Source organism: Candoia aspera, chromosome 2 (assembly GCF_035149785.1).
Source record: "Candoia aspera isolate rCanAsp1 chromosome 2, rCanAsp1.hap2, whole genome shotgun sequence".
Classification (NCBI taxonomy): domain Eukaryota; kingdom Metazoa; phylum Chordata; class Lepidosauria; order Squamata; family Boidae; genus Candoia; species Candoia aspera.
The window spans coordinates 170,659,515-170,671,668 of NC_086154.1; the positions used below are offsets into that span (position 1 = coordinate 170,659,515).

Consider the following 12,154-nt stretch of genomic DNA (forward strand, 5'->3'; position numbering starts at 1 on the left):
GTGTCCAGAGAGTTTTCTACACAACTGAGCATGACAGGAAACAAAAATCTGATTTTTAAAAGAGGGAACAATTATTCATCCCAGCTGTCTTGAAAACACAGCAGCAAGTTTCCCCATCCCACTCCAGATTGACTCATTCTTTTAATAAGCTCTATTGACCTTCAATTAAGGTTGAGATAACATAAGTTGTTCGACTATAATAACCTGTTTTAAAAAAAGCTGTCAGGTAATGACTTTGATTATTAAAATGTCAAGGATATTTTCTTTAATAAAAATAATTCTGCCTGCTTTAGAGAGAGAATTAACTTCTAGCTAGCCACAAAATAGGATACAGTGATGCACACTTGCTTAGGTGTCATTAAAAAAGTGAGAGAGAAAGAGAAATGGTGTTTCAGTAATGGTTAGCCGTGACTAACCAGAGCCTCTGTGTTTCTGGTTTACTTAAAAATGTTAGATGCTGTAAACAGACAATGACAGATAATTGCCATCAAGCCTATTTGTGTGGTTCCAGAGGGCAAGTGGAGCTAATGCCTAAAATATGATGCTGGATTACATGGATCCTTGAGTTGACTCAACAGTCCCACTTCCTGTAACTGTACTGGATGATAACTTTAATTTTAAAAGCAAAACAGAATTTCAGTCTTGCCTAAGCCTTCAAATGCACCCAGACTAAGCTTATGTTGTGTCCTAATAATGGCCTTTAAAGCAGCACTAAGAAACAAGAATCATGTATTTCGCCTGGTACTGTATGTCTAAATTCAGTTTCATTCAAGGCAGTCCTATGTATGGATAAACTAACCAAGCTGCTGTAGCTTTATTTATCCAGTGGAAATCAAAATGCTTAACTTCGGATATCTCTCCATGCCACCAGCAAATTGCACTACAATGTGATCTGCATGAGGCTGCCCTTGAAGACCATCCAGAAGCTGCAACTGGTCCAGAGTGCAGCAATGCACACAGTGCTGGGTGCCTCGCAGTTCACCTGAACTACACTACTCTGCTTGAGCTGCCCTGGCTCCCAGTTGGGTGCAGTTCAAGGTGCTGGTTATCATTTTTAAAGCCCTACATGGCACAGGGCCAGGTTATTTGCAGGACCGCCGCTCTCCCAGGTTATCTTCCCATCCCACTAGGTCAGATAGGGTGGGCATGCTTTAGTCCCTTATGTTGTCACCTGATGGGACCTCAGAGGCGCACCTTCTTGGTAGCTGCCCGGCCCTTTGGAATAGCCTCCCACCTGAGGTTTGAGGGGTCCCTACCATTTTAGCCTTCCAGAAGACCTGGCTCTTCCCCCAAGTGCTGGGCTAGGGTGGGGGTTGAGTCAGGCTTGGTTTGGCTCTTGGGGGGAAGGGTTGGTTTTACTCCTGTTTTTACTGGTTGTTGTGAGGGGTCTAGGGATGGATCACTAGATGAGATAGGGGGCCATAGAAGTTCTTTAAATAAATAAATACATACATTTCATAATGACATATACTGTACTATAGATGGTGTTGCATAATAGCTGTACATGAACTTGGAAGTGCTGAGTGAGAAGTCAGTTGTATTACTGCAGAGATATAGTGATGGTGTCATAATTCCCCACCCCCCCACACACAAAAGGCATATCAGCTGGTGAAAGAAGCTTAATTGTGTTGGTCTAGATGACGTTGGAAATCCCTTCCCATTCCATGATTCCAGCTGTTCACTTCAGATAAAAAACATAATTGAGGCCTTTGACACACTGAATGACAGTCAATCACTTAAAAGCAGTAGTTGCAGCACCAGCAGAGTTCTTCCCTCTACACAGCCATAAGGGGAAAGTGGCCCCTTGCTGCCCCTTTATGGCCTCCAGTATTTTACCTCAGACCACCTTGCTTAGGTCCACCCATCCAGAACTTAGATTTGACTCCAGGTCCCTTCTGCTGAAACCTTCTATACTACTTTAGCTGTTATGAACCTGACAGCTCATTCTCATTCATGTGGTCGTAGCTGTGTTTTAATGTGGATGTGTTTAATAACATATGTGTACCACCAGGCTCGAATGATTAGAGTGACTTGCCAAAATTGCAAAAACAAACCAGCAAAAGCAGTGCAGAGTTTCCACTGTTTATGATTTTTTTGTGGTAACGTTTCCCTGGATTATGGTTATGCTGCATTGATCAATAAGCCATAAAGTCTTGTTAATAAGTAGTGGTGAAGGTGCTGGCCTAGAAACCAGGGGACTGTGAGTTCTAGTCCTCCCTTTGGCATGGAAGCCAACTTTGGGCCAGTTCTTCTCTCTCATCCCAACCAACTTCAGAAGGTCGTTGTGGGGATAATAGGAGGCAGACTCTCCTTTTTAGTTAGGTAGGTTTCTGGGGCTTATGAGTTGCTCCAAACCAGTAGTTTACATTCCCTTCCTTCCACAAAAGGATCAAATTCAAGAACAATATAATAAACCAGCACAACTACCATCACCATCTTGGCCTTCTGCTACTTCTTTAGGGGCTACCAAAGACATGGGGAAGATGCTGGGAGGAGAGGAGGAGAAGGATCCCGATGCTGCCAAGAAAGAAGAAGAACGGCAGGAGGCGCTGCGGCAGCAGGAAGAAGAAAGAAAAGCGAAATATGCCAAGATGGAGGCTGAACGGGAAGTTGTGAGGCAAGGGATTCGGGACAAGGTAGGAATCACACTTTTCCAAGCAATTAAAAAGCTTATGCCTGCTAAAAGAATGAATTCATGGAAAAATTGCTATCAGATTCCTCCAGACTTTTTCCTCCAAGCATTGGAGAGCCCACCTGGACCTAGGGGAGAGGGGATGGAGGTACATGGAGCATGTGCAGATGGCCTCTCAAAGGTCTCCAGCCTATTTAGATGCATTGTGACCTGATGTTGGACTTTGTGATCCAGAAAGGAATTGTGCAGTCTTACTCTAGGGCAGTGTTTTCCAACCTTAGCCATTTTAAGATGTGTGGACTTCATCTCCCAGAATTCCCTAGCCAGCATTGCCAGGTTCATTGCTGGCTGGGGAATTCGGGGAGTTGAAGTCCACACATCTTAAAATGGTTAAGGTTGAGAAACAGTGCTCTAGCGGATGACAAAAAGAAAGATCTTGGAAATATTTTCAGGAACACGTATCCAGAGCAATGTTGCCACTACTTGGTGTGAAATAACCTCATGGTGCATTTTGCACCTGATAAGCTTTTGCAGAAAGGCTTTACTTGGAATCCCTTGGGGTTTATAACAGTTGTAATTATTAGCGTAATAGCCAGTTTGGTGTAGTGGTTAAGGCATCAGACTATAAACCAGGAGACTGTGTGTTCTAGTCCCACTTAAGGCACAAGGTCAGTTGGGTGACCTTGGGCCAGTCCTTCTCCCTCAGCCCTAGGAAGGAGGCAAGGGCAAACCACTTCCAAAATCTTGCCAAGAAAGCTGCAGGGACTTGTCTAGGCAGTCACCAGGAGTCAAGACTGACTTGAAGGTACTGCTGGAGAAATACCCTGAGAAAAACCCCAGCAGCTTTCTCCCTTCTTTGCTACCTAGATGGAGAGGTTTAGGTCCTTTCCTTTACTCAATCAGGGCACAGATTTAAAATCTCTAAAACTTTATTAGGAACCTGCAGAGTCTTGGTCAGACACGCAAGGCCACTTTAAGTGATGTCCCCAGGTGAAAGATCCCAAACAGACATACAGGCAAGCTTATATAGTCAGTTTCACACAAGGCATTTCAAATGGTGGAATTGCATTGGCTGATCCATGTTTGGTCATTTACACACTTCGAAGCACATGGAAAAGCCCTCAAACGTTTACCTTTGCATATGTGTCTAATAGCGGCATTTCCAAAGCAAGCCACCACTGGGCTTGTCCTGTTATCCGTGACACCTATTTTGCAGTGTATGTCCAGTTCCACTGAACCTGAACCGCACCCTTGCACCAGTGCTGTTTCAGCCAACTTTGCATCTTAACACTTGGCTAAGGCTAAACCCTTTATTAGCACTGAAATCCTCATGAACCCCCAAATTCCTCTGGGTTCATCCATCTCTTACAGCACACACAAGATTTGTGGAATCCACCAATCTTCTGCATGGCCGTTGCAGAACAACAGCTTAAAGGATAAGTCTCTGCCCTCAAGGAGCAGACTTAATATGTCAGGGAGATATTCTTAGCATTAAATATCTCCCTCTACACAATGGGAGCATTTTCCAACCTACCAGAGCCTTGTCGCATACTCATTACCCTGCATGCTGTTCCATACTACATTCTACTTCCTCAGATGCAAGCCGGAGTTGATATAATTATAAAAAAAGGACCGAGAAAAAAAGAAATAAACCCTGCCATCATTTCAAATATCACACTTTAATCATGTTAAGTATATCCTTCCTGTTTATGCATCCCACAGTACTAGTTTATCCTCCCCAAGGATAAAAGCAGACATGCAACATTTTACAGTGCTGTCAAGCACAGCGCCATTGGGATAACTTCAGAATATTCTTTAAAAAGTTTGATCCTTACCCAGATTTGAAAATGTAATTTCAATATCTATTGGGCTTACAGTCCTATATGTGCTTATCATGTAGCCCCCTCCCCCAGTTCACATATACATGTATGTGTTGTGCATGTTTGCTTCCCCATTTTGGCTTTATTTTTATCACATAAATAACGACACGGAGTAATATGTCATGCGTTGTTGTTCATCTGTCTTTACCTAACTTTAAGACCTGCTAAGGACCAGATGATTTTTAGTCTGTCCTGATACGTAAAACTATAGAACTCAAAGAGGGTGTATTTACTTTTTCCCACGACTTGGGGGGCGGGGGGCGGGGGAGAGAGAGACTTAGTCAGTGATGTAGCACGCAAAAATATAAAGTAATGAATATTTACCAATTAAGTTACTTGGGCCTCTTTGATTAGATAATTCATAAGGTAGGAAAAGAGGAATTACTCTTGATTGGAGGGAGAATTTTGATGCTACGTAAGGCTGGTATATTGCTCAAACGAAGCTGGTTTTAATGGGATTAGGCCTATATATAATAATATAATATAATATAATATAATATAATATAATATAATATAATATAATATAATATAATATAATATAATATAATATAAGTGTGTCTGTGTGTCATTTATATCCTGCTTTTTTCTGGGAGTTCAAGAAGATCTGCATGGCAGGAGGTTTCCCTTAATTTTTATCTGCACAATAAACACCGTAAGAGAGAGGTTGGCATACAAGAGACTGGGGTGATGGGACTTTTGGTCCAAGACATCCGGAATGTAATAAATTGGGAAGAGATGAAATAGACAACAGTGAATTGGAAGGAATCAAGGTGTGGCTTGAAGTAAGAGCATTTCAGAGGTTGAATAAAATTATATATGCTATTTCTTTATTTTGGCTTCTAAGCTGCTTCAGTTGCAGACAGCTATAAACAACACACACTCCAATATAATGGAAACATGAAATAAAATGAAAAATGATAATGCCATAATACAAAAACAAATAATTAACTTTATGTAAGATCCACTATATTTAGATCCCAGCAACAGAAACTTGGTACCAATCCATTACAGGAAAGAAAAGTTCTTTTATTAGTTACAGCAATAAGCATCTCTAGATTGAAGTTGCAAATGTGAATGTTGGCGCACAGATCCTAATTAGAGCATTCTTCAGGCACGGGTGGAAAACCCCCTTCAGTCAGATGCAAGCCTTCCCCCTCCCCACTGGTCCCCACCATCTCCAGCTGGCAGCATTCCTTGAGATGACCGTGGCTCTCACATTCCCCCTGCTGTCCTGGAACGCACCCCTCCCTTACTGCTTTGCAGCCACCTTGGCATGCTTTGACCATCCTGACGACTCTGGTAGGTCACAGCGATCAGGTGCACTACGTTCGTCTGATTGCAGGGATCTGACACTTTACCTCCATCATGCTGAGGAACATCACTTTCTATAACAAAAATTGCATATTTTAGGGGGGGAGGAGCCACCATGTTATCAGTCCCTGATATGACTTTTATTTGTGGATTTAATCCTTCCTTCCTTCCTTCCTTCCTTCCTTCCTTCCTTCCTTCCTTCCTTCCTTCCTTCCTTCCTTCCCTGGGTGGCTCACGCTACACAAGAGAATATAAAAACAATATAATAAGAAACAACAAACAACAAAACCAAACTAGAACAGCAGGAAGGAAGGGAGGGAGGCAGGGAGGGAATCCAGCACACTCCAAAGCATCCTACCAACATCTAACATCCAACAAGGGGGCCACCAACTTCCCTAGCCCAAGGCCTGGGAGAACAACCAGATCTTTATGGTCCTTCAGAATGCCAACAGGGTGGGAGCCATCCAGATCTCAGAGGGATCCTCATTGCAGAGGGCAGGCATAGTGACAGAGAAGCCGCACTTCCTGGGTCCTGATAGATGACATTGTTGAATCGAAGGAACCTGGAGCGCACCAACCCTGCCAGCTCAAATCAGCTGGACAGACACCATGGCAGTTTTTAATCCCAGTATGCCACCCAGAGTGATTGCTGTGCTGGCAGCCCAGTAAATTTAAATTTAAAATAAAAAAATAAATATCCCTAAAGCCATTCTGAAATAGCCAATTTTGGGGGACTTTTCTAAAAGCCAACAAGGATGGTGCTGATGCAATCTCTGATGGAGGACTGTTCCTAAAGAGGGGCTGCAAACAACAAGACATTCCCTCGTGGTCCCTGATGTTAACACTCCTTCAAAAATGGAATTTAAAGGGTGCCCTCCCCACTAGATCTTACAGGATGGGCAGAGCCCTCTGACAGAAAGCAGGTCTAAAGATAGCTACTGGAGCTATAAAAAGCATGGCTGGCTGGGGAATTCTGGGAGTTGACGTCTACCCATCTTAAAGTTGCCAAGGTTGAGAAACAATGTATTAAACAATGAATTTTAGCATGATGTATGGTATAGGTTTGACTGCACTGCATCTCACTTCAGCCTATCCCAAAATTTAAAAAATGGCAGTTGACTGCTGAGCAAGCAAGTTCCTTCTGAACAAAGGCAATTTGATCATTCTGGAGCTGAGCCCAGGATAAGACTCAGGATCCAGTTCTAGAATTAAGGATTTGGACACTCTTTTCAGTTTGAAGCGTTACAATTCAGAATCTAGACAAGTGCAAATGTTACGGATAGCTTCATTCCAACTGACATACTTGTTTGGGAAGTGGGAGTTCAGTAAACTGTTATGGAGAACAAGGTTTTCCAAGTGTTATATAGGTTTGGACCAGGTTTTTCCAGAACCATATTTTTGTGGGTTGTTTTTTTGTTCCTTAATACATGCGTATAATAACAGATGGGCTTCTCCACATGCAAAAAATAAGTTAGATCACCTGATCACCAGTGCTGTGGCAAAAGAGCTCAGAGTTTCCTATCTAACTAGACCACTGGTGAGACTGCAGCTGCAGCAATCTGATAAAGGGGGGGGGGGGGACAGTGTGATTATTTGCATTTTGATTCAGAAAAAAAAAAGAGAAGCTTTTCATATGTACAAACTCAAGTGTATTTTTCCCAGCAAAGCAAAATGGCTGCGCACAGCCAAAAGCAGATTCTAAAGCAGCCACAGGAGCCTGGAAAAAAGATGGGGCTGCTTGAAGAGTTTGAAAAGAGGTGCTTCATACGTGTTCCAGTGTATCTCCAAGTTCCACAGCCCTAACACCCCATCAAAGGGAATGCGAAGCAAGATATTTTTAAAAATACTGTAAAGATCATTTCCAAGGATTTTCAGGGGAGGAGGAAGTTCTCCAGCACCCAGGAAAACAGTAGTGACTCTTGGAATGGAATCCTGAAGCAGTGAAGCTGTTACCAAACCCCCCACTCACTCAACGTGCCAGTAAGATAGAATCAGAAGCATGACTTTATGAAAACATCCCAAGTGGGAGGAGGGAATCCATTAGATTGTTGGGTACTGAGACCTTAAAAGGAGTCAATAGCTGCCTCAAGACTGATGATCTAAGTATTGGACCACAACAGCTGGAACAGCTGGAATTTAGAAACTTTCTTCCAAGGCAGGCCCATGCGGAGAATGTTCAAGTAAAAGGCTGGCAAAATTTAAGGCTTTTAATCTGGATCGATTTTAAAGAAGCACCCTTTCCCTGTTACCCATTCTTTTTCAAGTTTCAATCAGTTACTGTTTGTATGGGAAGAAGGCAGGTGATGGTGGTGGGTGTTATTGGCATTACTACGTATTTCCATTTCTGAAAGAAGTACTATATAGTGCCTAACTGTTTTACTTTTAAGATAGTCCTTTGAAGGCATCCTCTCTTTAAAGAGATGTTCATGTCAAGTCCGGTTTGGGAAAAAAAAACTATTAAGAAAGAAACTCAGGGATCTCAACATCCACCTTCTAAAATTAGCAGCTAAATAACAGATAAAGTAAATGCCTCATTCAGCAATTCCTGTTTGTTAGCTATACATTTTCTCAGTTTCTCATATACCGTATGTGGCTATTTTGGCCGGGAGAAGGCTTTCAGGGGTGAAGACGCATAGTCAAGTATAACAATCCAATTTGAAATCCCTGCTTATGTTTTCAGTAGTCAGTATAGATACTATTAGTATTACCTTAGTCAACACTGAAGAGAGAAATGCATGTATAAATAAAGCTTTTATATGTCCTGGCTTAGATAGTAATAAAAACTAGTCAATCTTCTTAGGCTTATCACCATAAACGACACAATTGTTCTGAATCTGAATCACTCCTGAGCAGGTATTTGTTTTGAACTCAGTTTGATCTGTCTCCCAAAACTTGAAAGGGTAGAGAATTATTCTATTCTGGATGTAAGATTCTCTGTCAGAATAGAGATTCCATGTAAGAAGATTTATCCAGATGTTATTTAGATGGGCAAGTCTTTTCGCTGCATTTTAACCCTTTTCTTAAAGAAATAATTAAGAATGAACAAGTCAAGGAAACCCATATGAAAGAAAGCTGTAACAAATTGAAAAATAGTTCCCTTATTGTCTCATTAGCTAATTCTTTAGAGAAAAACAGTTTCCTGTAAACAGCAAGAAATAGGAGACAGAGGGAACATCACCTTCCCCCAACGCTCTTCCATTTCCCTTTTTATCCTACTTCCTTGTTTCTTTATCAAAATAGCAACTTGTTCTCTTGACTTCTAGCAACTGGACTTCTCTTTATTCTGGAATACAGATTTCATATTATGATTAAAAAGAAACATATCTGAAAGGTATTAGAGCTTAGGATCCAATTAACACAACAGAGTGGACATGATTATAGGTTCTCCATGGCCTTGTAAGTGTCAGACTCCACAATCAAATTAGTTCTGAATCGTCTGATCGTGTTCGTCTGCACAGATGAGCCAACGTGTGTCAAGGAAGAAGACGGGAGGGGGGAGTTGCAAGGAGTGTGAATCACCATTGTTTGGGCTGCCCAGGGGGAGTCAAGGTCATACTGGCTGAGACATCTGCGGCTGGTATGGCTGACCATTAGAGGTTGGATGAGAAAGGGGTGCTGGAAAGTTTTAGTGAGTGAGTTTAGGGGAATCTCTTAATCGCAGCTTTTCTTCTGATCTGTACACTAGTTTAAATAAACCTAATTTCTGCATATTCCAATTGTGCATGAGTTGGGTCAATATTGGGATTGATGGTGTCAGTTCTTAAAGTAACCATGTCCTAGAAGAAAAGAGAGAACTATCCAAATGTCAGCACAACGACTGTGAAGTTCATTTCACATCATCATCAAACCTTTATTATGGCCTTTAGGCCAGACAGCACAACAGTAAAATACATAAACCTGTAATTATTATTAATAAAACTTAACAAAAGACATGAAATGCAATAAAATTACATAAAATGCAATATTATAGTAACTACTACAGATAGCAGTGGCACTCACCAAAATGTGTGCTACTCTTCAATTGTAGGTAGGATGGATACAACAAATGGTAGCACAAAATCGGGCAACCTGGTAAGATATGTCAGGGTGATGGTATCATTTATCACTAGTTGAATTCTTGAGTTCCATGTGATGACACAAAATGAAAGGAGAGGGGGATGCATAAGGGAAACAAGGTTACTTACCTCATTCTGGAAGCTCCATTATTTTGATAATAATGGGCTCATACACACCTAGATGGCATTTCACCATGAACAAGCAGATACTCCCATTACATTTCCTCATGGCCTTGTTGCTTCTGATGGCATAGAAATAGTCACCATACAATAGTGGGAGAAGACTCTTATTTACTCTGTGTTGTTTCTGCTTTGCCAAGTGGAGTAGACTAAAGGTATTATCTAGTAATTACCTGAAATTTACACATGACAATAGATCCATAAGCATTTCAGTACTTGAACCAGGGCCTCCATCATGAAGGAATCATAACAAAACCAGTGTGGGTTTTTTAGCATTTTTAGCAAATCTCCGAGTTTCAGTGAAACTCTTCCATGTTCTACAAGTATATTTATGCACCTGGGAGAGTGTAATGGTAGGCAGAATTACAGAGGGAGGGAGGGAGGGAGGGAGGAAGGAAGGGACCTCCCCAAGAAAACCAATTCATAAAGAGCTTGTTGTCTGAAAATTCAGAAGGTTTTTTTCTGCATCTGAGACTATCCCTGCAGCTGCCTAAAGGCAAAATTTTATTCTGGCCATGTCTGAAGGCCAAAGGCCTCCAACGAGAGAAAGGTTTGCCTTCCTGTTAACCATGTCAGTCTATAAAGCTGAGGAAGAGGTTTACATCCCAAGTGACTGCAGTGAACTCACTAACAGAATTTACTGACATCTTTCCTTTTAATTATTGTCATCTTGCCTGTGATACCATTTTCAGCAAGCCCCATTGATAAGCGGGGGCATAAATAAGGGGTTAAGTTTTGCTACCAGCAAAAGATTTTCAGTGAGGAAGAAAATTAGGAGCTTTATAAATAGCAATAGAACCTTTCCCCATCCAGTAATATTTCGAGTGTTTATGACCCAGAGTCACTGGGAGTTGGGCAGCATAAGGGTAAAGGTTTCCCTTGACATTAACTCCAGTCGTGTCCGACTCTAGGGGGCGGTGCTCATCTCCGTTTCAAAGCCGAAGAGCCGGCGTTTGTCCGTAGACACTTCCTCCGTGGTCATGTGGTCGGCATGACTACACGGAACGCCGTCACCTGCCCACCAAAGCGGTCCCTATTAATCTACTCACATTTGCATGTTTTCGAACTGCTAGGTTGGCAGGAGCTGGGACTAGCAACGGGAGCTCACCCCGTCACGCAGATTCGAACCGCCGACCTTCCGGTTGGCAAGCTCAGCAGCTCAGCGGTTTAACCCGCAGCACCACCACGTCCCTTGGGCGGCATAAAGATTTACTAAATTATTATTATTATTATTATTATTATTATTATTATTATTATTATTATTGATAATTATATATAAGGAGATGTGGAAGTAAACAGTTGTAACCTTTAATAAACCTTTTTATTTACAATATTGGATATTGCTTCCATTTTCATTCTAGTTACCATAACTTCATTAAAAACAACACAGTATAATATTGCATGATACATTATCCCTCAAGCCAGACAATAGCCATAGGATTAATATATCTTCTTCTACAATGTCCTATCAAATATCATTTTTAATGCTATGCCTTCCAGCTATTACTAGGGAAAGGAAGGAAATGGGTTCATAGGGATTCCCAGCATGCCACATCCCTTTATTCTACTGCTGGCTTGGTACATATGTCATTAGAAGCCATGCAGGAGGGATCTAATAGAGGTACTATGACCGCAGGGGATTAATGTTTAAGCAGCAGACAATCTTGTGTACCCACATCTGGATCTCTTTGCAAAAGTGGAAATGATCTGAAAGAAGGTGGCTAGCAGATCCAGCCCATTTATGAAATGAATCCTCTCCCTTAGGTAATGAAATGAGAAGAGCAGAGTAGGGCCAGGCCTGCATGCTGTACCCTCCATGCTCATTACTTTCCTCCCTAATACCTCATTCTGATATCTCAGATCTCTAAAATATTTGCTTTTTGCAGTGTATTTCTCTGAACTCCTCAAAGCAAGGTGTTTGTAGGTAAGTGCTAGGAGCTGCCTGACCTAAATGCCTTGCTCAGAAATGATGCTGAGGCTGGTATATTTCTTCACTGTAGTAAGAAATGTGCTTAGTGAACAGGTGGTGGTAGGTAGTATTTGGAGGTGGTAATAGGTAGTATTTGGACTGGTACTTGAAGAAAGTAGAACAGTTC

General features: G+C 41.7%; 1 protein-coding gene across 1 annotated transcript in view; it reads left to right on the forward strand.

Annotated features, from left to right (window-relative positions):
* CPLX1 (complexin 1) overlaps positions 1–12,154 on the forward strand; it is a 152,533-nt gene that overhangs the window by 90,673 nt on the left and 49,706 nt on the right. Inside the window, exon 3 of the mRNA XM_063294874.1 lies at positions 2,461–2,636. Within this exon, the coding sequence (XP_063150944.1) occupies positions 2,461–2,636 (176 nt within the window). The remainder of the gene's footprint in view (positions 1–2,460; positions 2,637–12,154) is intronic.